The sequence below is a fragment of the Aedes aegypti genome, chromosome 1 (genome assembly GCF_002204515.2).
Source record: "Aedes aegypti strain LVP_AGWG chromosome 1, AaegL5.0 Primary Assembly, whole genome shotgun sequence".
Taxonomy (NCBI): Eukaryota; Metazoa; Arthropoda; class Insecta; order Diptera; family Culicidae; genus Aedes; species Aedes aegypti.
Genome location: NC_035107.1, coordinates 208,935,723 through 208,962,704, shown reverse-complemented (window position 1 = coordinate 208,962,704; position 26,982 = coordinate 208,935,723). Strand labels below are relative to the sequence as shown.

Below are 26,982 nucleotides of genomic sequence, written 5' to 3'. Positions count from 1 at the left end.
AACAGATTGTTAAGCTCAAAGAAAAAATATATATATTGTAGTTTTTATAAAAAGCAGGGGTGGCACACTTGCCCCAAAGTCCGCTACATTTTTGTGTTCCACGGTGCGAAAGTCTGTAGTGGGACTGATATGCGGTTACTTTTCAGTATGGGACAATTTGACTTGCTGTTTTTTTCCTAATTTTTCCGAACAAAAAATATTAATTCATTAGTGCAGCTGAAAGAGCATTGGAAGAAATGTTGAAAACTAAACTCAACTCAATTTTGACGAAAATGCCGATGGGACTGACTTGCGATTCACGGCAGTACAATTCAACTTAAATTTATATTAATAATAATAATGATTATGTGCTACCTTACCTAACAAAAAAAAACAGCCGCATATTCATCTCATAAACAGTTTATTCACATTAATCAATCTAACGAAGTAAAAACTAGAACAACCTACACCTTAGGAAGAGCTCCCTTGTTGCAACTTTTGCGCTTGATACATCTCGATGAGCTTCTCGGTGGCAGTAATCTCATCCGTTTGCAGTTTCGACAGCTCTCTATTAGGGTACTGCGCGACATTGCCCGATGGGTGCTGGTGGGTGAACGGGGTCCAGGGTCCCTGAACGGAGGGCACATCCGTATGCCACAGTTTACGTAATCGGGTATCGCTGGAACCGGTGGCTTGCGTCTTCAGCACTTCGACCCATTTTCGGATCTCCTCGCGGGTGTTGTTCCGGCAGTTGATCCACTGCTTGTCCCCGTTGAGGTACTCGGCGGACATGACGGCCGTCCGATGCCGGCGAGGTTTCACGTACACAACAACTCCCGGATTGGCTCGGCTGAAGTCCAGCAGATCATTCTCGAGGAACTCTCGCATTCCCTTGCTGGAGCCATTGTTTTTGCAGTACTTGAGGGTGATGCGTTGCAGCTGGCACACGTACCGGCCAACACCATTGGCCAACGGGGCCCGCGGAAAGCCGGATTTGAGGAAGAGATGCGAATTGGACATATTCACCGGGAATTAAAAGCACACACTGCGAAACGAGATGTTTTGGAAGAAATGTCACATTTTTCAATCTTCAACAATAACAAAAGGCTTTAAACGTCATCAGCGAGTATACAAACCAAAAGGCTTAAACGCAAGGTAGACACAACCAGTGTTGCCACATTTTTTCCGACTCTCATCTGTGTTTTCAGCTAAAAAAATCTTTTTTATCTTAAGTCAACCTCCAAAAATCTTGGTCAAAATCTGTGACGCCAAAATATCTAAAAATTCTATGTTTTAAGTGAAAAAAGAATTTTTGCAAACGAATTATGACTGCTTTTGGCATGCCAACAATTTCTAATTTGTGATTATTCTTCTAAAAGTAATTTAAAGGTACTATGTAGTGGAAAAAAGTTTAAAGAGAAATATTTCCGACTTTATTTATGACTTCTCATATTCCTAAATCAATTTCAGCTTCATACAAAATTTCATTTGCAATGAATAATTTATGACTCTTTATGAGACTGTGCCCGCGGGCGCTGCTGCAGTGCCGTCGGGGTGAGTGCTCAACATTTCACAACGATTGTAAAATAGAGTGGCATTTCCCACAGCGTCTTTGATGTTCCATATTTTATGGGAACACTTCGATTAGGAAAATTATCACATGTAACAAAATTGCGACATATTTAGAATGCTTTTGAAAAGACATTCTCATTAAACAATTGTAATAATATTGGCACCCATGGATCAGACATGTACCTTCATAATAAAGAAAACTATTGATTATCAATAGCTCGTATTGAATATTTAGTTAATGTCAACCCTTTCAACAAAAGGGCGAACCGGTTCCGCTTTCCGTTGCCGTTCCGCTATCATTGCGTTTGGGCCTTCATACTAAAACTTCACTGTCATTCAAACCAGAGTCTATGAATGGAGAGTTGCGCGAAGAGACTTCTTTGAATGGTTGTTCTTCTTCGTCTTCGAAAATAGCCCCTATCTGTTTTGCTGGTCTGCTCGATAGATAGACGGTTTGACAGTTCGATAGGTAGATTTGGTTTCACTCTTCGCGCAACTCTCCATTCATAAACTCTGATTCAAACATCATAATCAAATCAAATACTTTTCAAAGTATTTAACTTTGAAATCCGAAACTCTGAAAAAGCTTCCAAAGCAAATGACAGATCTCCCTTAAAACCATAACGTAATTGAATACTCGCACAATCACAGCACCTATCATCTATCATCAAACATCCTATCATCTGCAAAAAACTACCACACTGTTGTAAGAGTCTGACCCAGAATTGATCGAAGTTATGTCCATAGTAGTTGGGGCCCAGATAGCCGTAGCGGTAAACGCGCAGCTATTCAGCAAGACCAAGCCGGTCGAGGATCTTTTCTCGACTTCCCTGGGCATAGAGTATCTTCGTACCTGCCACACGATATACGCCTGCAAAAATGGTCATTGGCATAGGAAGCTCTCAGTTAATAACTGTGGAATTGCTCATAAGAACACTGTGCTGAGCTGAGAAGCAGGCCCTGTCCCCGTGGGGACGTAACGCCAGAAAGAAGAAGGAGTCCATAGTAGTTCTACGTCAACCTAGCGGTAAGGGCCTATTCACAAATTTCATAACGCTTTAGGGGGTGGGTGGGTGTCCGAACGTTGTTACGGCGCATATAAAAATTGTGGAATATCTATACAAAAAGCGTCACAAGAGGGTGGGTGGGTTTCCAAAATGGTCAATTTAAGCGTTATGAAATATATGAACAAGCCCTAATGTAACAGACATTACCCACCCCAATTTTTTTGAGTAAGAAATAGCAAGGGATATTATAGGAGATGTGTGTGGTATTCATGGAGGTTTTAAAACTAGGTTAAGGGGACACGGGAGACCGTGTTATTTTCCCTATCTTTCGTCTCACTCTAACAATAATCATCAAAACTTTGTGGAAGCAAATCTCGAGTTTTAGTGAACCGATGAAGCTTAAAATTTATCGGGTTGTGCAATACATATATAGAATCATACACTCAGGCAAAAATACTATGAATATCCATTATTTTCCCTTATGTTTATTTGCCACAAGAAATCGGTAAGTATTTCATTGATTCACCTTATGAAATGATCTGAATCACGCCAGTGTGGTGTCTTGCTGATTTCATAAAACAGCATTATGAACATTGAAATAAAAATTATGAATTCCTTATATCAGCAATATAAACTACATTGCTTTTTATGACATAAATTATTATTTCATTATTAGTTTTTATATTTAGTTGACAATACATTTCATACAGAGTATTTACAGAAATGTCAATGCTTTCACCTACTCATTATTAGGTGAAATTTATTTTAATGTTGAGCAAACGCGTGGAAATCGAATTTCCAACTATTTTGCCGTGTTGTGATGCTCAATAAAACGCAGCAAAGTAGTATTGCACATGCTCCTATTTTACGTTGGTCAAGCCTAATGCCAAAAATATATTGAACAAATTGGCAATGGCATTACTCGTATATGACGTCAACTCGACCATTACTCTCCGTTTTTTTTTTAAATCTACATTTCCATTTTCTTTTTCCAATTATCTGGATCCACGCGATTGTACATTGCCGAACTTCCTTTCTGGACTTCTGAAAAATTTGACGCAATATGTTGGATCTCAACGATGGCGGTGATTTCGTGCTACAAATTTTCATAATCACAACCTTATGAGTTTTTCACATTAGTGACAGCTATGTGAATCGTAAGGCAGCCTAATGAAATTGATATATGGTAATGATGTGAAACATATTTCGCACTTATGGTTTTCATTGAATTAATATGAAATCCATAATAGCCTTATGAAATATGGTATCATTAAGAAAATGACTCATGACGGAAATGGGAATCATAAGGCGTGCAATGAAATTTGTAAAAGTTCAATATATATAATAATTTTCTCAATTATGGCTATCATTTCAACGGTATGAAATTCATATTAGCCTTCTGAAATAGGTTTTTATAGATTTTTCAATGCTTCATAAGGGAAAATTTATGAAATTCGTTAATTAATTTGCCTGAGTGTAGTGATACATTTTCGCATCGATATATGGAGTGGTTCTTGGGATTTGCTTCTTGAAATGGATAGGTTGATTATGATGACGTCCCGTGCGGCCTTAATGAAATGTGAATTACAGTGAAAAGGTTTAAGTTTGTTCAAGTTATATTTTCTCGAATGGATCATTAAAATAACTAAAACAGCCGCTATGGAAAGCATAGATAGCACCACCGTAGCTTTGTGTGTTTGACAGAACAGCAATGCTGTCACAATGTTAAATCCCATATACAGTGGCGCCTTTGTTTTGATGCGGGGCGCACTTGCAAAAACTACCTTCAATGATGCACATGCAAATTTCATAGAGCTTAGTGACATTTGAACACACGTAGACTAGCATACGCTCGTCATACACAGTTTGTTTTTGTTTTCCTCAAAGAAACTTGCACACACTTTCCAGACTCATCAAAATGCATATGGAAATATTACCCCAATTTGAAATATTTACACCCGGTTTCTGGGTGTTTTTCTAGACTGAGTGCATATTGTTTTCCTCTAAGGTTCACAACTACATCTATACTAGGGCACTCATACCATTGGGCGTGATAACCACTATTGCTTATTTTCTCATTATTATTGATTTGTCAGATGGGCCCTTAATCGCAAATCCCTCTCGAAATGTAACGCGAGATTCCTTTTCGCGTGCATCGCACAGCTCTGTTTACGCATCCCGCGACACGCGCGACGCAAAGGGCATGCCGCGGACTGTGGTGAATTTCTCATCTTGACGTTTCTCATTATTTATTAAACAGCAAACAAACAATTTTGTTATTGTTTAGTGTTTATCTCGTGCAGCTACAACGCGCGAAAGAATTACTAGTAAAATTATACTAACTATCATTGTGAATCTGTAAAACCCACGTCCCTATCGGAAATGGCAGAATTGGACGAGCTCGAGTAAGTATCCGGATCGAGTGAAATCAAATTTACTCACGTAAATAACATTACATTTGCCTCCTATCAGCCGATGCCGATTGTGTTCGTCACAAAACAACCTCACCGACATCTTCAGCGTTTCGAACAAGGACGAGCTGTTCGGATGATTTATGCGTGCACTTCGATCCGGATTACCTTCGAACGGGACTTCCCGGGTGCGGTGTGCACCAGCTGCATCCGTATCGTCAAACAGTTCTATTCCTACCGTCAGAAGTGCTTGGACCATGATCGGAACTTGAAACGGTTGCGCGGAGAAGACGACGAGGAGGACGAAGACGAAGTGGACTTGGACGATTCGTTGAATAAATCTAAGAAACGGAAGCAGGAACGAGAAACACGCGACAGGAAGTTCTACGAGGACGTGAAGAAGCAGATTCAGAGCTTTCTAGCGTCGCAAGTGAAGGAAGTGGAACGGAAAGCCCTGGAGAAAGTGGACAATGCATTGAAGCAGCGCAAGGGAAGCAAACCGGGAACCGAAGAAGTTTTGCTACAAATGACGGTCGAACCCGCCGACGGGATTTGCGAGGAAGTGGAGTACGAAGTGCTAAACGATTCAACGGTATTTTGTCCGCAGTCACCACCGGCACAGGAAGAGTACAAAGTTGAGATGGAAAGCGTCTACTTTGCGGCATCGGATAACGAAGACGCAGAAGAGGAACCCAGTTTTGCTGGATTTGACGAACGGTCGCAGACGAAGGGGAGTGTCGCTTCCGAAAGAAAGGCCGCAGGGGCTAAGAAGAGAAAAGTTTCCGCGGAAGATGTCCCCGTTACGGTACACACTAAGGCCTTGGAGAAGCAGCTCTCGGAGGCACAGAAGAAGATCGACACGCTGACACAGCTCGGCTACGAGCTGGAACTGAAACGGTTGAGGCTGGAGAGTGGCGGGGGAACTGTTTCGGTAAGTTTAATGCTTGGGATGCGATTGATTTTCCGAAAGTTCTCAAAACCAAAAGTTCGTGTGTTACACCCTTCTTTCGGTATACTTTTGATTTTGAGAACCTTATTGTACATGGTTTGCAACAAATGCACGTATCAAATTATTTTCAGGCCCGTTTTACGACAGTTGAAGATATTCCCATAACCCGACAGGAGCTGGAGGCAATAAACGATCGTTCCTCCTCGGACAGCATGTTCGTCGGGATGCTCATCACTCGGCTCGTTGCCCCTAACGAATTGATCAACATGAGTTGCACCGGACATGCTTCGCTTCGATTCGCCAGGTTGAAAAAGCCCGACGGTTCGCCGATGTATCCCCCAACGGAGAAGATCGATCCGCGAATCTTCGATTTTGTCTGCAGTGAGTATATTGTGATCTAGGTCTGGTGCAGGGTTGGTAATGACTGACTGTCATGAAAATAGGAACTTTGGAATCTCTCTTGCTTGAGAACAGACACTTAAAAGATTTTCTTCTTCTTCTTGGCATTTACGTCCTCACTTGGACAGAGCCTGCTTTTCAGTTTACTGTTCGATGAACACTTCCACAGTTATTAACTTAGAGCTTTCTTTGCCAAAGTTGCCATTTTCGCATTCGTATATCGTGTGGCAGGTACGATGATACTCTATGCCCAGGGGAATCAAGAAAAATTTCTGTCATTAAAAGATTCTGGACCGACCATGAATCGAACCCAGACACCTTCATGGCATGGCTTTGCTTGGGAATGAGCATGAGCATGAGCATGATTGACCGCCCGCAGATGCTACAGCTGTACTTACACAGGGAACCAATAGACGCTACTCGGGATCAGTAGCATCCTCAATGTGTAAGTACTGGAGCTCTTATTATTATAATAAACAATAACGGCGCCAGCTGCGTCCGAATGCAGGTCAATTTGGGGATAGGAGGGAAATGTTGTCGTGTTACTTGCTTTATGGAAGCCGAGGAGTCCTCTGCACTTCCACAAGTAAACACTGGGAGTTTGGATATGGGGGAGAGATTCGTTTTGGTAAACGATACATATCCGTGAATCGCAAGTCAGTCCCATCGGCATTTTCGTCAAAATTGAGTTGAGTTTAGTTTTCAACATTTCTTCCAATGCTCTTTCAGCTGCACTAATGAATTAATATTTTTTGTTCGGAAAAATTAGGAAAAAAACAGCAAGTCAAATTGTCCCATACTGAAAAGTAACCGCATATCAGTCCCACTACAGACTTTCGCACCGTGGAACACAAAAATGTAGCGGACTTTGGGGCAAGTGTGCCACCCCTGCTTTTTATAAAAACTACAATATATATATTTTTTCTTTGAGCTTAACAATCTGTTCCCTTATAGTTCATTGATATACCAAAACGAATTGTTGAGTTGACTGATTGTTGCTTTCCTGCAACATTGAACGCACTTAAATATCTTGTTTTACTATAATATTTACCTAAATGAGCATATTATACTCTTTTGAGTAAATAAAGCTCCAACAGAAAATATGAATTAAAGTAAAACAGTTGATTTTATGTCTTGTTAATAAATGGAAAAAAAAAATACTAGCCGATAAAGCATTGATTTTTACTTAACTTAGCAAACTTTTAATTTGTTAATTTATAAATAAAATAGTTTGGTCACAAATATAAAGCTTCTGTTTGCTTGACAGAAAAATAATAATTTTCTTAGAAATGATTGAATTTTGTAATATTGATATTTCGAAGCTGAATCATGGTGGGGATTGCTCATCAAACCTTCCGGTCCGCCTCATAGTTACGTACTATTTGGTGCTGGGTGTAGTTCTTGTTTTTCCAGCTGTATTGAAAAGCATGAGCCATAGTCCTTGGCATACAATAGGATCTATCTTTAGCAGAAAAGAACCGAAATGTCTATCGACGACCGGTGATTGCTAGCAGATATAGTGGAGAGCTTGTCTTGAAACGTTCATCGCTTCAAGCTTGTTGAAAAACTGAATACACTGATTGCCTGTCGATCAGAGCCGAACTAGGCATAGATCGTATACATACATCTGAATCTACATGTCTCCGATGTATTACATCGTTCCAGGTGGGAGTTATCTGATATGTGAATATGGTACCATAACAGAATTTTCCATCTGAACGAAGTGATAAATCATAATATTCCGCAAACTGTATCACACATCTACAGAATGTATTGCGTGAAGTTAAGACACAGCAGAGTATAGGGTACATAGGACCAAGTCCCTGCCGGGTGGCGCGAAACTGATGAGCGATAGACAATAGAATCAACAACACTGCCATAAGGGATAGTAAGCATGTGACTATTGTCGAAACTATGATTAGGAGGCAAATCAACATACCAAGATCAAATTTTTGTTACAACCCAATATAGGTATTATTAAATTAGGCTGTAGAAAATGATAAATATCTGATCACATAGGAACCTTGCAACAGGTAATAAATGTTCGTAGTCTGTTTTCTTCGAATACACATGTATAAATTGTTAAAATTGCCGAATCATACGCGGAATTTATTAAACGGATCATGAAATTAGGACTGAAATCATAATGATGATAGATTATCAACTTTCCTTTCGTCTTGCTATTTGTTACCGTTAGAATCACCAAACTGATTGGTTTCCCACTACTTACACCAATACAACAGCACGAAAACTGAAGTATTATAATCGCGCGTTGGAACTTTCAATATCCATATATTACATCAATAGTGAATTCTTGTATGTAGCCAGTATAAATAACAGAATCATCAACTTCTTGAACATTCTTTAACTGAAAACAGGATGCTTGTTTCATCAAACATGCTCAATCTGCACCTAAAATCTCGGATCCAAATAGTTTTCTAAATAAAAATTGTGTCTAAATAAAACGTGTAGGCCAACAAATATAATTGAGTAGGAGTTTACAAGTTACTTAGCACATGAAAAGCAGTTTAAATTAATCTATTACTAGATCAACACTAATGCTCACATTTTTATATTCTCATTTCATCATGGTCCTCATTGCTCGAGCGGAGACGAACACCCTGGAGATGGAAAAAATCGACAGCGCTACGATAAGGAAACGTAACAGATGAGAAACTATCGATACATTTATCAATTATAAAACCCCGTTTTAATGTTAACACTTTGTTTCTGTTTTTTCTGTTTTTTTCGTTTCAGCAATCAAATAACCGAACCAACTCTACTATCTTTTCATTTCTTCTTCGTTATACTTATAGTCCTTCTGGCACTGAACCGAGTGGTGCGCCTTCCGCTTTCTTACTGGTGCTGTTTTTCCTGTACATTTGGCATAGTGTCGGAGGTGGTGTACTGTATTTGCTATACAACGCGCTACTTTCGATATTGTGCTTGGCGTGTGGGGAAGCAGTACTAGTGGTGAAGCGGAGGGCGCCATTCGGTTTAGTGCCAGAGGGACTATATCTATTTAATGTATCTGAAGCTTGTGGGACCGCTTTAATTCCGGCGCCTGCTTGTGGAAGATCCCGGTGTGCTAAACGGTATAGGACATGTTAACGGGGGAGGCTTGGTAGGTCCTCACCCAGCCCGTGTCTAGATGGGCGGATAATTGTCTGCCAGGGTGTGGATTGAGCAATTACAATTACAATTGATATTTCGAAGCTGAATCATCATCAACTTAAGTTTGAAAATTCAGACAAAGAAGTTCGATTAAAAACTGTTTGTCATATTTTTCTACTCTTTTTAAAGAAATTATTCAAAATGCTACGTCCACAAATTGGGAAGCCTCCCTCCCCCCCGTCACACATCGTCACAAATTCGAGAATACCCCCCTCCCCCTAATGCTACGTCATTTATGGACGACCCCTAATCGCGTTCGAAAAGTTGCAAAATTTACAATAAAGCTCATTAGCCGTTAACCCTCAAGTTATTTTTTTTTTAAATTTTGGCTGTTTTTTATTCAAGCAAAATCTTTGTTTGATTCAACATATTGTGATCGTCGGATTAACTAATTATTTTATTTTGAAACTAACAATTAATCAGAGAAACAAACAACCTATTTTTGGATAGAACCAAACCAGCTGTTTGTAAAAATTAACTAAAAAAATAGTTTCGAGCAACCATACAAGAACATCAGGTATCAGAAGGCCGGCTCCAGAGACACGTTCTGCGATATTTGGGAGGTTTGCACCGCAAACAAGCCAGTTTAAAACAAAATCTTAAACTTACAGTTTCGAATTCAAAGAACATTTTTGTTGTTTCAAACTAGGATTTACACTCCCAGGTTTACACCACCATAAGTAATGAATGAGTAGGCGAGAGAAGAACAGCTTCATAAAAACATTTGTATTTGATCTATTTGGGGTTCATTACGATACAAACGAATTTAATTTAGAAACTTTATGAAATGCCAACGTTTAACACTAAACAATTAAATCGGCTACGTTCATAGTTGAATAATTAACGCTTGCGGGATTGCTTCTTTTCCTTTAATCGTCTCGCGTTTTTGAATTTCTCATTCAACTTGTGGGACACGCGCGACTGCAGTTTACGTCGCGGATCATCGTCCTCCCGTTCCTCTAGGTTGATCCGTTGCATCAGTTTTGTCGTGGATGAATGACACCTTGGTCGGGCTGGCAGGGATGTGCGTCGACGACTCCGGATGACGATAGCATTGCTTGCCCCGCACGGATCGGGCTGCTAACTGATCTCGGGTCCACAGCTGATCTGCCAGGGCGGAGATGAACTTTCCGTCGCCTTCGAGCCCAACGGGACATTCAGCGTTGATTTTCTCTATCACCTTCGGGTCGACGAAGTTCGATTTGTAGTTTCGAAACTGTTGAGAGGAATGAATTGAACGTGCAGTCAGGGCTAAAAGTTACTGAGTGTCTTAAAACTAGGAATTTTAGTGGCTAATTTTAGCTAGCACATTCACATAAGAAAGCTACATTCTTTTATTCGTCCAAAATAATTCGAAAACAATAATTTTCCTTCTATACACCCAATTTCACCGAGGTCTGCCTAATTTGGCAACTCTCACACGCAATCAATGTGATTGGCCAATCAGGGACCGAAGTTCAGAAGCACCCGAAGTGAATTTTTGAAGATATCTAAAAATAAAATTCTGAGACGAATTTTTAAGGAAGATCGCACTAAATGAACTCCTCGTGAAATCTTTGGAGTAATATCTGTAAAAGCATTGGACAAATATTTGAATGAATTTCTGGTAGAAATTTTTGTAGAAAATCTAGAAGAAATAATTGTAATGTCAGCGAAGATGCAAAATTAAAATCATAGAACTATTCTTCCTTAACCTGACCAAAGTATTGTAATTATCAGGCTAACTTAAAATGAATGAATGAATTACAAATTAAATGTCCGGACAGATTATATGAGGAAACAAACACATATCGTTTCCTTTAAGGTTTCTTAGAGATTCATGGTCTTTTTTATCCTGTTTGATCTCTTTTTTTCAGGTGATCTGTTGGCACGACTATTTCTAAATTAATGAGTAGGTATTCATCTTCAACTCACCGGTTCCGCTGGCCCTCTACTTTCCCGCCGCAATTGATTCAGTTCCAGTCGATAGTTCTGCTTCATAAGTGAGTTGATTTTTCGCCGGGCTTCCGCTAGTTTCTCCTCCGCCGATGTTTCTTGCTGATCTTCTGATGCTTCGCTCGATATCTGACTGAAAGGTGAACTCGATCGGAGCTTCTTTGCTGGATTGTCTTTGGCTGTACATTTCGCATGATTCTTAAACTTACTGACTCGTCCCTTCGGAGTGTCCGAAGGATCCTTCGGTTTTTCCACTGATATGCTTAGGCTGTCGTCCTCGTCGGCACTGTCAGCATCTGAATTGCGCTCGCTGATAATATCTCCTTCACTGAATTCGCTGTTTTCGTCAAGGATTGGTTTGCGAGATGAGGACTCGCATATTTCACTCTTTCCTATTTCAACAGTATCTACAGTAACGCATTCAACTTTGTGTTCTCCTTGTCCAACATCGAGTCCCTGCAATTCCTCTTTCACCTTATCCATGGCCTTCCGTTCGATTTCCTTTACTTGTATCACAAGATACTCCTGTATTCGTTTCTGAACGTCCTCGTAGAATGCTTCAAATTTATGGTTGGAACCGGATTTATCCTTAGAATCAGCTTCTTCAACCAGCAGCGGTTCCTTCATTCCGCGCAATCGATTCAGCTCGCAGTTGTAGTCCAGGCATTTCTGTCGATAGGTGAAGAACTGGTTCACAATTCGGATGCAGCAACTGCACACCACACAGGGAAAGTCCATCTCGAAGGTGATCCTGATGGAAGTGCACTCGGCGATCATTTGCAAAAGCTTGTCCTTGTTGGGAGCGCTGAAGACGTCGGTTAGACCGTTCTCAGAGGAGCACAAGCGGCACCGGCTGCAAGAGTGAGATTATTATTGAAAATTGCATTCATGGGGCATACCTTCTTACTTTAGTTCGCCGAGGTCGGTCATTTCCGGAATTGATACGTTTTGTAGTTTAGAAATTGATTTGATTTTCAAATTCAGCCTCAGTAACTTGTTGATAGCGCAGTCTGATCGAGAAGCTCAAAACACAGCGAAAAATTCACCACAGCTCAGATTATGTTTACAGCGGCACTAAGAAAGAAACCATATACACGCTAACATGAAAGTCTTGCAGAGTAAAGTAAAACTCGACTGTTCTGGTTGAACGTCTAACTAATAATGAAAATTTATTACTAATCAACAACCTACGTTGCTAAGTGTTGCTATGGTATTGCCTAGGTGGCTATACTATAGTACATAAGAGAGTGGGTACATAAGAAGGTATTCGTTGGTTACAAATTCAAATAATCATGGATTGCTTCGATTGCAACACTCCTCCTTAAGCAACGAATCCAATTAACTTCTTATTCTCTTCCAGCTTCTGATTTACAAGGGCCTTGGTGAATCCGTCGGCAGGTTGCTGCTTTGTGTTCACGTAGCCCAGTTCGACTACTCCTTGATCCAGCACATCTCGGACAAAATGGTGCTTAATGTCCATGTGCTTCGTTCGTGGATTGTATCCTTGGTTCCGTGCGATACAGATGGCTGATTGATTGTCGCACCGGATGGGAATCGCTCGCACGCCGAAAATCTGCGATTGGAAGTGGTGCACCAAAGTGCTTCCTGGACCGTGCGAGAAAGCGCAACGTATTCCGCTTCGCACGAGGACAATGCAACTGTTGGTTGCCGTTTTACGTTCCACGACACAGCTCCTCCCATGAACGTGAAGACGTATCCGGTGGTGGACTTCCTGGAATCCGGCTCTCCTCCCCAATCGGCATCTGTGTAGCCAACCAAATCCGCGCAACGTTCCTTGGAGTACGTCAGTCGGCTCGATCGGGTGCCTCGCAGGTACCGCATAATGCGCTTGACAGCATTCCAGTGGGTACGTCCGGGATTCGCGTTGAATTGGCTAACTTGGTTGACCGCGAAACTGATATCCGGCCGCGTCGTTTGCGCCAGATACGTGAGACAGCCCACTGCCTCCTGGTAGGGTACCTCCTTCATTTCGCGCGTCTCTTCCGGTGTCGTCGGGGACATGGACTTGTCCAGCTTGACACTCGCCTCCGCTGGCGTGGAGACTGGGTGGCAGTTCGCCATGTTGAACCGCTGCAAAATGCTGTCGACGTAGTGCTCCTGATCTACCCACAGCTTGCCATTCTTCCTGTCCCGCGTGATCCTCAGTCCCAGACAGAAATTCGCTTCGCCGAGGTCCTTCATCTTGAAGCAGTTGTGCAGAAACGATTTCAACTTCTGCTTCAGCTTGGCATCGTTGGTGAAGATCATGAAATCGTCCACGTAGATTGTGACGAAAATCATATTCTCACCGTCGATCCGGAAATACAGGCACGGGTCGACCTTCGATTGCTCCAGTCCGAATTTCTTCAAGGCCTGGTCCAGCTGGTTGTTCCAGACACGGCTCGACTGTTTGAGCCCGTAAAGTGCCTTTCGCAACCGACACACTTGCTTCGAGGTGCCAGCAAACCCTCTCGGTAGCTCCATGTAGATGACCTCGTCCGATAGTTCCCCTTGAAGGAACGCAGTGACGGCATCCATCTGCTCCACGTCAAGGTCGTGCTTCACTGCCAGCGCCAGAAGGTATCGAATGGTGGAATACCGTACCACCGGGGAATACACTTCGTCGAAGTCGATGCCTGGCCGTTGTGAGCACCCTTTCACCACCAAGCGCGCCTTGTACCGCTCGATGTCACCGGTTGGTCCTCGCTTCGTCTTGAAGACCCACTTGTTTCGGATGGCCTTCCTGTCACTAGGAAGACTGGTCAGCTCCCAAGTTTCGTTCTCCTCCAGGGCTGCAATCTCCTCACGCATGGCCGCGATCCACTTTTCGCGATCCGGTCCGTTGAGGGCTTCTTCGTAGCTTTGCGGGTTATCGAACGACGTCTTGGGGCACATCGGGGTGGACTGGGGGGAAACAACTTCGCCAGAAAACGAACTATACGTAACGTAATCAGAATACTTGCCTGGGGTTCGGCGCTCCCGGTCGCTGCGCCTAAGCCCTTGCTGCTCAACAGCTGGCCTACCAAGTTGCGACGGGAGCGCAGGCTCATTCTCGGAATCCAGGAGGTCCATGAACTCAAGATCACTTGAGCCGCTATCGGATGCAGCCGACTCCTCAGAATCGTCTTCGTTGACATCGTCGTCGCCGACACTCGGTTCCACAACCGGGTGTTGTCCGCCACTTGCGTTCGGCTCGTCAACTGTGTACAGCTCCATGAACTGTATCTGCTGCTGTTCCTCGCTGATTCCGACCAAATTTTGCGGTTCTCCCTCTTGAACCACAATCACGTCACGGCTGATCTGGACTGAACGCTTGACCGGATCGTACACACGGTACCCCTTGGTACCATCGGCATATCCTACGAAAACGGCTTTCTGGGATTTGGCGTCGAACTTCTTCCTTCGTTGCTTCGGGACGTGGACTAGTGCTAGCGACCCGAAAATGCGCAAATGTTGCAAATCCGGCTTCTTACCGGTCCAAGCTTCTTCAGGAGTGGTCTGGAGTGACCTCGTCGGGCTTCGGTTGACGAGGTACGCCGCCGTTGAAACCGCCTTGGCCCAAAATTCTTTTGGCAGGCGCGAATCGTTTAGCATGCTTCTGGCCTTCTCGATGAGTGTCCGGTTCATTCTCTCCGCTACCCCGTTCTGCTCAGGGGTGTACGGACAAGTCTTCTCGTGCCGCACTCCATCTTTCCGCCATGCTGGTCCTGAAGGTCTTGTTGACGTATTCGGTCCCGTTGTCCGTCCTCAGAACCTTCAACTTCCTCCCTGTCTGGCGCTCGGTCATGGCCTTGAAATTTTCGTAGGCCCCAAACGCTTCGTTCTTTCGTTCCAGGAAATAGAGGAACACTTTTCGACTCGCATCGTCGATGAACGTCATCACATAACGACTGCCACCGACAGATGGAACTTCGATGGGTCCGACCAGGTCCGAGTGGACTAAATCCAATAGCCCTTCGGCTCGCGACTCACTGGAAGGAAAAGGATTACGTGCATGCTTACCCTCGATACAAGCGATGCACTCGGGGATGACGTCGTTTGCCAACTCGATGCCGTCTGCCATCGCCATCAGCTTCCGCAAGCTCTGACGATTGAGGTGACCAAGCCGTCGGTGCCAGATACCAGTGCTCGGTGTAAGCATTGCCTGCTCGTGCTTCCGGTTCAGCTTGTACAGGCCGCCTGACTGCGTACCGGATGCGATCACGATCCCATCGTGCTCACGAACCTCACACTTGTCCGCGTCGAAGACCACCTTCAGCCCCTTTTGGCAAATCTTGCTGATGGATAGGAGATTGGTGGCCAGTTCCGGAATCTGCAGCACTTCCTTCACTTCGATCGGGCCTTCCGAGAGATCCAACTTGACCAGACCCTTCGCGACTGACATCATGCTGCCGTTGTTCGCCGTTGCCACCGGGTGCGCCATGCGGTGTTGCTCGACGAAACCATCGCCACTCCGAGACATGTGGCACGTGGCGCCGGAATCGAAATACCACTCTTTATCGCTTACCTCGCCCATCGCAAAAACGCTGCACAAGCTTTGCCAGCCGTTCTTGGTGAGTTTTGCTTCTGTGGACACTTGGCTGCAAAATGCCCCCGCTTCTTGCAGTTGTGGCACGTGTCATCCTTCTTCGTAGGACCATTGTTGCCACCACGCCGCCTCGATTTTGGGTTCGAGTACAACGCTCCGTCACCGGCCGCTGGTCTTGGGTCCACTCGGCAGCTTCACGTCCTGCAAAATTTTTGCCTTCACCGCGTCCGACGTTAACGCAGTCCCCGACGCCTCAAGTCCCATAATCATGGGTTCGTAGTGCTCCGGAAGTCCCATCAGCAACAATGCAGCAAGCCATGTGTCGTCGACCCTGAAGCCGATTCCCACAAGTTTATGCGCTGTGGACATCAGCTCGTCGACATACGATTCCACGCTGCCGCACTCGTCCAGCCGAATGGATGTGAGCTTCCTCAGCAACCCGATTCTCCTCGTCAGACCGTTGTCCTGGAAAGCGTTCCGCAGCTTGTCCCAGGCCTCCTTGGCATCCTTTGCGTCCTGGACGAGACTGTAGTTCGTCGTCTCCAGGCTCAAGCAAATTGTGGCCAACGCACGCAAACTGACCTCATCATCGATAGCCTGGCCTTGGGCTGGCGACACCGTGTACCAGGAACCTTCTCGAATGAGCGTCATCTTCATGGCGGAAGGATATGCCGATGGTACCAAGGGGTACCGTGTGTACGATCCGGTCAAGCGTTCAGTCCAGATCAGCCGTGACGTGATTGTGGTTCAAGAGGGAGAACCGCAAAATTTGGTCGGAATCAGCGAGGAACAGCAGCAGATACAGTTCATGGAGCTGTACACAGTTGACGAGCCGAACGCAAGTGGCGGACAACACCCGGTTGTGGAACCGAGTGTCGGCGACGACGATGTCAACGAAGACGATTCTGAGGAGTCGGCTGCATCCGATAGCGGCTCAAGTGATCTTGAGTTCATGGACCTCCTGGATTCCGAGAATGAGCCTGCGCTCCCGTCGCAACTTGGTAGGCCAGCTGTTGAGCAGCAAGGGCTTAGGCGCAGCGACCGGGAGCGCCGAACCCCAGGCAAGTATTCTGATTACGTTACGTATAGTTCGTTTTCTGGCGAAGTTGTTTCCCCCCAGTCCACCCCGATGTGCCCCAAGACGTCGTTCGATAACCCGCAAAGCTACGAAGAAGCCCTCAACGGACCGGATCGCGAAAAGTGGATCGCGGCCATGCGTGAGGAGATTGCAGCCCTGGAGGAGAACGAAACTTGGGAGCTGACCAGTCTTCCTAGTGACAGGAAGGCCATCCGAAACAAGTGGGTCTTCAAGACGAAGCGAGGACCAACCGGTGACATCGAGCGGTACAAGGCGCGCTTGGTGGTGAAAGGGTGCTCACAACGGCCAGGCATCGACTTCGACGAAGTGTATTCCCCGGTGGTACGGTATTCCACCATTCGATACCTTCTGGCGCTGGCAGTGAAGCACGACCTTGACGTGGAGCAGATGGATGCCGTCACTGCGTTCCTTCAAGGGGAACTATCGGACGAGGTCATCTACATGGAGCTACCGAGAGGGTTTGCTGGCACCTCGAAGCAAGTGTGTCGGTTGCGAAAGGCACTTTACGGGCTCAAACAGTCGAGCCGTGTCTGGAACAACCAGCTGGACCAGGCCTTGAAGAAATTCGGACTGGAGCAATCGAAGGTCGACCCGTGCCTGTATTTCCGGATCGACGGTGAGAATATGATTTTCGTCACAATCTACGTGGACGATTTCATGATCTTCACCAACGATGCCAAGCTGAAGCAGAAGTTGAAATCGTTTCTGCACAACTGCTTCAAGATGAAGGACCTCGGCGAAGCGAATTTCTGTCTGGGACTGAGGATCACGCGGGACAGGAAGAATGGCAAGCTGTGGGTAGATCAGGAGCACTACGTCGACAGCATTTTGCAGCGGTTCAACATGGCGAACTGCCACCCAGTCTCCACGCCAGCGGAGGCGAGTGTCAAGCTGGACAAGTCCATGTCCCCGACGACACCGGAAGAGACGCGCGAAATGAAGGAGGTACCCTACCAGGAGGCAGTGGGCTGTCTCACGTATCTGGCGCAAACGACGCGGCCGGATATCAGTTTCGCGGTCAACCAAGTTAGCCAATTCAACGCGAATCCCGGACGTACCCACTGGAATGCTGTCAAGCGCATTATGCGGTACCTGCGAGGCACCCGATCGAGCCGACTGACGTACTCCAAGGAACGTTGCGCGGATTTGGTTGGCTACACAGATGCCGATTGGGGAGGAGAGCCGGATTCCAGGAAGTCCACCACCGGATACGTCTTCACGTTCATGGGAGGAGCTGTGTCGTGGAACGTAAAACGGCAACCAACAGTTGCATTGTCCTCGTGCGAAGCGGAATACGTTGCGCTTTCTCGCACGGTCCAGGAAGCACTTTGGTGGCACCACTTCCAATCGCAGATTTTCGGCGTGCGAGCGATTCCCATCCGGTGCGACAATCAATCAGCCATCTGTATCGCACGGAAACCAAGGATACAATCCACGAACGAAGCACATGGACATTAAGCACCATTTTGTCCGAGATGTGCTGGATCAAGGAGTAGTCGAACTGGGCTACGTGAACACAAAGCAGCAACCTGCCGACGGATTCACCAAGGCCCTTGTAAATCAGAAGCTGGAAGAGAATAAGAAGTTAATTGGATTCGTTGCTTAAGGAGGAGTGTTGCAATCGAAGCAATCCATGATTATTTGAATTTGTAACCAACGAATACCTTCTTATGTACCCACTCTCTTATGTACTATAGTATAGCCACCTAGGCAATACCATAGCAACACTTAGCAACGTAGGTTGTTGATTAGTAATAAATTTTCATTATTAGTTAGACGTTCAACCAGAACAGTCGAGTTTTACTTTACTCTGCAAGACTTTCATGTTAGCGTGTATATGGTTTCTTTCTTAGTGCCGCTGTAAACATAATCTGAGCTGTGGTGAATTTTTCGCTGTGTTTTGAGCTTCTCGATCAGACTGCGCTATCAACAAGTTACTGAGGCTGAATTTGAAAATCAAATCAATTTCTAAACTACAAAACGTATCAATTCCGGAAATGACCGACCTCGGCGAACTAAAGTAAGAAGGTATGCCCCATGAATGCAATTTCAATAATAATCTCACTCTTGCAGCCGGTGCCGCTTGTGCTCCTCTGAGAACGGTCTAACCGACGTCTTCAGCGCTCCCAACAAGGACAAGCTTTTGCAAATGATCGCCGAGTGCACTTCCATCAGGATCACCTTCGAGATGGACTTTCCCTGTGTGGTGTGCAGTTGCTGCATCCGAATTGTGAACCAGTTTCTTCACCTATCGACAGAAATGCCTGGACTACAACTGCGAGCTGAATCGATTGCGCGGAATGAAGGAACCGCTGCTGGTTGAAGAAGCTGATTCTAAGGATAAATCCGGTTCCAACCATAAATTTGAAGCATTCTACGAGGACGTTCAGAAACGAATACAGGAGTATCTTGTGATACAAGTAAAGGAAATCGAACGGAAGGCCATGGATAAGGTGAAAGAGGAATTGCAGGGACTCGATGTTGGACAAGGAGAACACAAAGTTGAATGCGTTACTGTAGATACTGTTGAAATAGGAAAGAGTGAAATATGCGAGTCCTCATCTCGCAAACCAATCCTTGACGAAAACAGCGAATTCAGTGAAGGAGATATTATCAGCGAGCGCAATTCAGATGCTGACAGTGCCGACGAGGACGACAGCCTAAGCATATCAGTGGAAAAACCGAAGGATCCTTCGGACACTCCGAAGGGACGAGTCAGTAAGTTTAAGAATCATGCGAAATGTACAGCCAAAGACAATCCAGCAAAGAAGCTCCGATCGAGTTCACCTTTCAGTCAGATATCGAGCGAAGCATCAGAAGATCAGCAAGAAACATCGGCGGAGGAGAAACTAGCGGAAGCCCGGCGAAAAATCAACTCACTTATGAAGCAGAACTATCGACTGGAACTGAATCAATTGCGGCGGGGAAAGTAGAGGGCCAGCGGAACCGGTGAGTTGAAGATGAATACCTACTCATTAATTTAGAAATAGTCGTGCCAACAGATCACCCTGAAAAAAGAGATCAAACAGGATAAAAAAGACCATGAATCTCTAAGAAACCTTAAAGGAAACGATATGTGTTTGTTTCCTCATATAATCTGTCCGGACATTTAATTTGGTAATTCATTCATTCATTTTAAGTTAGCCTGATAATTACAATACTTTGGTCAGGTTAAGGAAGAATAGTTCTATGATTTTAATTTTGCATCTTCGCTGACATTACAATTATTTCTTCTAGATTTTCTACAAAAATTTCTACCAGAAATTCATTCAAATATTTGTCCAATGCTTTTACAGATATTACTCCAAAGATTTCACGAGGAGTTCATTTAGTGCGATCTTCCTTAAAAATTCGTCTCAGAATTTTATTTTTAGATATCTTCAAAAATTCACTTCGGGGTGCTTCTGAACTTCGGTCCCTGATTGGCCAATCACATTGATTGCGTGTGAGAGTTGCCAAATTAGGCAGACCTCGGTGAAATTGGGTGTATAGAAGGAAAATTATTGTTTTCGAATTATTTTGGACGAATAAAAGAATGTAGCTTTCTTATGTGAATGTGCTAGCTAAAATTAGCCACTAAAATTCCTAGTTTTAAGACACTCAGTAACTCACCAAGAACGGCTGGCAAAGCTTTGTGCAGCGTTTTTGCGAGGGCGAGGTAAGCGATAAAGAGGGGTATTTCGATTCCGCGCCACGTGCCACATGTCTCGGAGTGGCGATGGTTTCGTCGAGCAACACCGCATGGCGCACCCGGTGGCAACGGCGAACAACGGCAGCATGATGTCAGTCGCGAAGGGTCTGGTCAAGTTGGATCTCTCGGAAGGCCCGATCGAAGTGAAGGAAGTGCTGCAGATTCCGGAACTGGCCACCAATCTCCTATCCATCAGCAAGATTTGCCAAAAGGGGCTGAAGGTGGTCTTCGACGCGGACAAGTGTGAGGTTCGTGAGCACGATGGGATCGTGATCGCATCCGGTACGCAGTCAGGCGGCCTGTACAAGCTGAACCGGAAGCACGAGCAGGCAATGCTTACACCGAGCACTGGTATCTGGCACCGACGGCTTGGTCACCTCAATCGTCAGAGCTTGCGGAAGCTGATGGCGATGGCAGACGGCATCGAGTTGGCAAACGACGTCATCCCCGAGTGCATCGCTTGTATCGAGGTAAGCATGCACGTAATCCTTTTCCTTCCAGTGAGTCGCGAGCCGAAGGGCTATTGGATTTAGTCCACTCGGACCTGGTCGGACCCATCGAAGTTCCATCTGTCGGTGGCAGTCGTTATGTGATGACGTTCATCGACGATGCGAGTCGAAAAGTGTTCCTCTATTTCCTGGAACGAAAGAACGAAGCGTTTGGGGCCTACGAAAATTTCAAGGCCATGACCGAGCGCCAGACAGGGAGGAAGTTGAAGGTTCTGAGACGGACAACGGACCGAATACGTCAACAAGACCTTCAGGACCAGCATGGCGAAAGATGGAGTGCGGCACGAGAAGACTTGTCCGTACACCCCTGAGCAGAACGGGGTAGCGGAGAGATGAACCGGACACTCATCGAGAAGGCCAGAAGCATGCTAAACGATTCGCGCCTGCCAAAAGAATTTTGGGCCAAGGCGGTTTCAACGGCGGCGTACCTCGTCAACCGAAGCCCGACGAGGTCACTCCAGACCACTCCTGAAGAAGCTTGGACCGGTAAGAAGCCGGATTTGCAACATTTGCGCATTTTCGGGTCGCTAGCACTAGTCCACGTCCCGAAGCAACGAAGGAAGAAGTTCGACGCCAAATCCCAGAAAGCCGTTTTCGTAGGATATGCCGATGGTACCAAGGGTACCGTGTGTACGATCGGTCAAGCGTTCAGTCCAGATCAGCCGTGACGTGATTGTGGTTCAAGAGGGAGAACCGCAAAATTTGGTCGGAATCAGCGAGGAACAGCAGCAGATACAGTTCATGGGCTGTACACAGTTGACGAGCCGAACGCAAGTGGCGGACAACACCCGGTTGTGGAACCGAGTGTCGGCGACGACGATGTCAACGAAGACGATTCTGAGGAGTCGGCTGCATCCGATAGCGGCTCAAGTGATCTTGAGTTCATGGACCTCCTGGATTCCGAGAATGAGCCTGCGCTCCCGTCGCAACTTGGTAGGCCAGCTGTTGAGCAGCAAGTTAGGCGCAGCGACCGGGGAGCGCCGAACCCCAGCAAGTATTCTGATACGTTACGTATAGTTCGTTTTCTGCGAAGTTGTTTCCCCCCAGTCCACCCGATGTGCCCCAAGACGTCGTTCGATAACCCGCAAAGCTACGAAGAAGCCCTCAACGGACCGGATCGCGAAAAGTGGATCGCGGCCATGCGTGAGGAGATTGCAGCCCTGGAGGAGAACGAAACTTGGGAGCTGACCAGTCTTCCTAGTGACAGGAAGGCCATCCGAAACAAGTGGGTCTTCAAGACGAAGCGAGGACCAACCGGTGACATCAGAGCGTACAAGGCGCGCTTGGTGGTGAAAGGGTGCTCACAACGGCCAGGCATCGACTTCGACGAAGTGTATTCCCCGTGTTACGGTATTCCACCATTCGATACCTTCTGGCGCTGGCAGTGAAGCACGACCTTGACGTGGAGCAGATGGATGCCGTCACTGCGTTCCTTCAAGGGGAACTATCGGACGAGGTCATCTACATGGAGCTACCGAGAGGGTTTGCTGGCACCTCGAAGCAAGTGTGTCGGTTGCGAAAGGCACTTTACGGGCTCAAACAGTCGAGCCGTGTCTGGAACAACCAGCTGGACCAGGCCTTGAAGAAATTCGGACTGGAGCAATCGAAGGTCGACCCGTGCCTGTATTTCCGGATCGACGGTGAGAATATGATTTTCGTCACAATCTACGTGGACGATTTCATGATCTTCACCAACGATGCCAAGCTGAAGCAGAAGTTGAAATCGTTTCTGCACAACTGCTTCAAGATGAAGGACCTCGGCGAAGCGAATTTCTGTCTGGGACTGAGGATCACGCGGACAGGAAGAATGGCAAGCTGTGGGTAGATCAGGAGCACTACGTCGACAGCATTTTGCAGCGGTCAACATGGCGAACTGCCACCCAGTCTCCACGCCAGCGGAGGCGAGTGTCAAGCTGGACAAGTCCATGTCCCCGACGACACCGGAAGAGACGCGCGAAATGAAGGAGGTACCCTACCAGGAGGCAGTGGGCTGTCTCACGTATCTGGCGCAAACACGCGGCCGGATATCAGTTTCGCGGTCAACCAAGTTAGCCAATTCAACGCGAATCCCGGACGTACCCACTGGAATGCTGTCAAGCGCATTATGCGGTACCTTCGAGGCACCGATCGCCTGCTCGGGAGCAGTAAACTGAATAAACTGAACTCGAAGCAAAACATATTTTTTCCAATAAGAAAATCTAACTGTCATTCAGAAGCGTGCCCCGCTTAAGTGTCACAATGGTCTAATCCACCGGTGTACTAAATTCACTCGGTCTGAGAATTGTGACACTTGAGCGGGGCACGCTCCCGTATGATCTCCACTTGAATTGGACCCGCTCTAGTGTCAAAATTCTTCGCCGAGTTAATTTGGTACACCAGTGGACAAGACCATTCTCAGTCCGAGTAAATTTAGTACACCGGTGGATTAGACCATTTCCTAATGGTCTTATCCACTGGTGTACTAAACTAACTCGGTCGAAGAATTTTGACACTAGAGCGGGTCCAGATCACGTGGGGATCATACGGGAGCGTGCCCCGCTCAAGTGTCACAATTCTCAGACCTAGTGAATTTAGTACACCGGTGGATTAGACCATAGTCTCATCCACTGGTGTACTAAACTGGCTAGGTCGAAGAATTTTGACACTAGAGCGGGTCCAGCTCACGTGGTGATCATACGGGAGCGTGCCCCGCTCAAGTGTCACAATTCTCAGACCGAGTGAATTTAGTACACCGGTGGATTAGACCATATGTTTACCACATACTTGCTATAATGGTCTTATCCGCTGGTGTACTAAACTGACTCGGTCGAAGAATTTTGACACTAGAGCGGGTCCAGATCACGTGGGGATCATACGGGAGCGTGCCCCGCTCAAGTGTCACAATTCTCAGACCGAGTGAATTTAGTACACCAGTGGATTAGACCATCTCTTAATTCATCTCGTAGAATCATACAATAGTCTAACCCACCGATGTACTAAATTAGCTCGGTCTGAGAATTGTGACACTTGAGCGGGGCATGCTCCCGTATGATCCCCACGTGATTTGGCCCCGCTCTAGTGTCAAAATTCTTCGACCGAGTCAGTTTAGTACACCAATGGATAAGACCATATCTAATTGATTACGAATAATCGACAATACGGAAATTTGAGGATGTTTCGGGATGATGTCGATTATTTTAAAAATTATTCTACTTGAAGTTCACGTTAAACAATAATGAACACGTGATTATCTAATGATTAAATTATCTTTTTATAATACAAAATCAATTAATATATCAACATTCTTCCTTTACATAGACTTCCATTACAATCGAAGAAGAATCCAATATTTCATCGGATTCCAATCTCTCCTCCACATATTCCTCCAACCATTCATCAGATTCCACACGCTCCTCCTTGATATCTTGACTTTCTTCTTCCTGCTCAAGCTTGACTTTCTTAACGTCAACTACCGGTTCCGGTGTTGGTGGATCAGCTTCCAAAGCTTCTACAACCACCTGTTCTATTTCTGCCACCGACCGTTTCAATTGAAAGTTCTGCATTCTTGTGTTTTGTTGAAGAATCGCCTGTGTTGCTAGGAATGCTCGGTTGTTAGTTCTGGTTTGCAACCGAAACCGATAAGCCTTCTGAACATGTCGTAGACAACTGTTACAGATACAGGCTTCGCTATCGTCTTTGTAGGTGAACAATAGACAGACGGTCACATAAATCTCTTCCATGAGATCGGAACTGGCTGGCTTTCGGGTTTTGTGACAGAACAGTGGCATCAGGTTGTTAGCCTTGGTACTTATGTCCCGAACGCACAGGCGGCACTGCGATGCAAAGAACATGATGTGAATGCTTTCCTCCTCCACTATCCGGGATTCGACGTCATCCGTTTGGACGGTGGCCAACATAGTCATAACTAAATGCACGAAAAATATTTAATTTTGAAAATGCATCGCAAAGTATAAACTTAAATACGGCGATGCATTTTGTATATGATTTGCAATGATTATCAATAAAAAATGTTATGAACGTAATAAAAAGTACTCTGGTACACGGTGTCGCCAGCCCAAGGCCAGGCTATCGATGATGAGGTCAGTTTGCGTGCGTTGGCCACAATTTGCTTGAGCCTGGAGACGACGAACTACAGTCTCGTCCAGGACGCAAAGGATGCCAAGGAGGCCTGGGACAAGCTGCGGAACGCTTTCCAGGACAACGGTCTGACGAGGAGAATCGGGTTGCTGAGGAAGCTCTCATCCATTCGGCTGGACGAGTGCGGCAGCGTGGAATCGTATGTCGACGAGCTGATGTCCACAGCGCATAAACTTGTGGGAATCGGCTTCAGGGTCGACGACACATGGCTTGCTGCATTGTTGCTGATGGGACTTCCGGAGCACTACGAACCCATGATTATGGGACTTGAGGCGTCGGGGACTGCGTTAACGTCGGACGCGGTGAAGGCAAAAATTTTGCAGGACGTGAAGCTGCCGAGTGGACCCAAGACCAGCGGCGGTGACGGAGCGTTGTACTCGAACCCAAAATCGAGGCGGCGTGGTGGCAACAATGGTCCTACGAAGAAGGATGACACGTGCCACAACTGCAAGAAGCGGGGGCATTTTGCAGCCAAGTGTCCACAGAAGCAAAACTCACCAAGAACGGCTGGCAAAGCTTTGTGCAGCGTTTTTGCGATGGGCGAGGTAAGCGATAAAGAGTGGTATTTCGATTCCGGCGCCACGTGCCACATGTCTCGGAGTGGCGATGGTTTCGTCGAGCAACACCGCATGGCGCACCCGGTGGCAACGGCGAACAACGGCAGCATGATGTCAGTCGCGAAGGGTCTGGTCAAGTTGGATCTCTCGGAAGGCCCGATCGAAGTGAAGGAAGTGCTGCAGATTCCGGAACTGGCCACCAATCTCCTATCCATCAGCAAGATTTGCCAAAAGGGGCTGAAGGTGGTCTTCGACGCGGACAAGTGTGAGGTTCGTGAGCACGATGGGATCGTGATCGCATCCGGTACGCAGTCAGGCGGCCTGTACAAGCTGAACCGGAAGCACGAGCAGGCAATGCTTACACCGAGCACTGGTATCTGGCACCGACGGCTTGGTCACCTCAATCGTCAGAGCTTGCGGAAGCTGATGGCGATGGCAGACGGCATCGAGTTGGCAAACGACGTCATCCCCGAGTGCATCGCTTGTATCGAGGGTAAGCATGCACGTAATCCTTTTCCTTCCAGTGAGTCGCGAGCCGAAGGGCTATTGGATTTAGTCCACTCGGACCTGGTCGGACCCATCGAAGTTCCATCTGTCGGTGGCAGTCGTTATGTGATGACGTTCATCGACGATGCGAGTCGAAAAGTGTTCCTCTATTTCCTGGAACGAAAGAACGAAGCGTTTGGGGCCTACGAAAATTTCAAGGCCATGACCGAGCGCCAGACAGGGAGGAAGTTGAAGGTTCTGAGGACGGACAACGGGACCGAATACGTCAACAAGACCTTCAGGACCAGCATGGCGAAAGATGGAGTGCGGCACGAGAAGACTTGTCCGTACACCCCTGAGCAGAACGGGGTAGCGGAGAGAATGAACCGGACACTCATCGAGAAGGCCAGAAGCATGCTAAACGATTCGCGCCTGCCAAAAGAATTTTGGGCCAAGGCGGTTTTCAACGGCGGCGTACCTCGTCAACCGAAGCCCGACGAGGTCACTCCAGACCACTCCTGAAGAAGCTTGGACCGGTAAGAAGCCGGA

At 46.2% G+C, this 26,982-nt stretch overlaps 3 protein-coding genes across 5 annotated transcripts; 1 reads left to right on the top strand and 2 right to left on the bottom strand.

The window, feature by feature from the left end:
• Positions 1-383: 383 nt before the first annotated feature.
• On the bottom strand, positions 384-1,072 carry LOC5580284 (39S ribosomal protein L43, mitochondrial). The gene has a single exon (XM_001662861.2). It carries the CDS (start codon positions 997-999, stop codon positions 451-453), a length of 549 nt encoding a protein of 182 aa, XP_001662911.1. The 5' UTR covers positions 1,000-1,072; the 3' UTR covers positions 384-450.
• Positions 1,073-10,196: 9,124 nt separating this feature from the next.
• Positions 10,197-12,612, bottom strand: LOC110681508. 2 transcript variants are annotated; one of them, XM_021857409.1, is made up of 4 exons: positions 12,334-12,612; positions 11,814-12,279; positions 11,406-11,753; positions 10,197-10,707 (listed from the first exon to the last, which is right to left on the bottom strand). In XM_021857409.1, the coding sequence occupies exons 1-4, from the start codon at positions 12,354-12,356 to the stop codon at positions 10,432-10,434; spliced, it is 1,113 nt and encodes a 370-aa protein (XP_021713101.1). In that variant the 5' UTR covers positions 12,357-12,612; the 3' UTR covers positions 10,197-10,431. The 2 variants fall into 2 exon arrangements, with proteins under 2 accessions (XP_021713101.1, XP_021713100.1); XM_021857408.1 differs by having other exon boundaries at positions 11,406-12,279; positions 12,334-12,611.
• A 6,186-nt stretch (positions 12,613-18,798) lies between these two features.
• On the top strand, positions 18,799-20,004 carry LOC110681509. Of its 2 annotated transcripts, XM_021857411.1 has the most exons (3): positions 18,799-19,073; positions 19,127-19,593; positions 19,654-20,004. In XM_021857411.1, the coding sequence occupies exons 2-3, from the start codon at positions 19,354-19,356 to the stop codon at positions 19,984-19,986; spliced, it is 573 nt and encodes a 190-aa protein (XP_021713103.1). In that variant the 5' UTR covers positions 18,799-19,073; positions 19,127-19,353; the 3' UTR covers positions 19,987-20,004. The 2 variants fall into 2 exon arrangements, with proteins under 2 accessions (XP_021713103.1, XP_021713102.1); XM_021857410.1 differs by having other exon boundaries at positions 18,801-19,073; positions 19,127-20,004.
• Positions 20,005-26,982: the final 6,978 nt, after the last annotated feature.

Excerpts from the sequence above, each read along its gene's own strand:
- LOC110681509 (XM_021857410.1), top strand. The coding sequence starts at position 19,354 with ATGAAGGAACCGCTGCTGGTTGAAGAAGCTGATTCTAAGGATAAATCC.
- LOC5580284 (XM_001662861.2), bottom strand. The coding sequence starts at position 999 with ATGTCCAATTCGCATCTCTTCCTCAAATCCGGCTTTCCGCGGGCCCCG.
- LOC110681508 (XM_021857408.1), bottom strand. The coding sequence starts at position 12,356 with ATGACCGACCTCGGCGAACTAAA. Across the intron at positions 12,280-12,333 it reads ACCGACCTCGGCGAACTAAA|CCGGTGCCGCTTGTGCTCCT; the intron begins GTAAGAAGGTAT and ends TCACTCTTGCAG. Across the intron at positions 10,708-11,405 it reads GTAGAGGGCCAGCGGAACCG|TTTCGAAACTACAAATCGAA; the intron begins GTGAGTTGAAGA and ends TCCTCTCAACAG.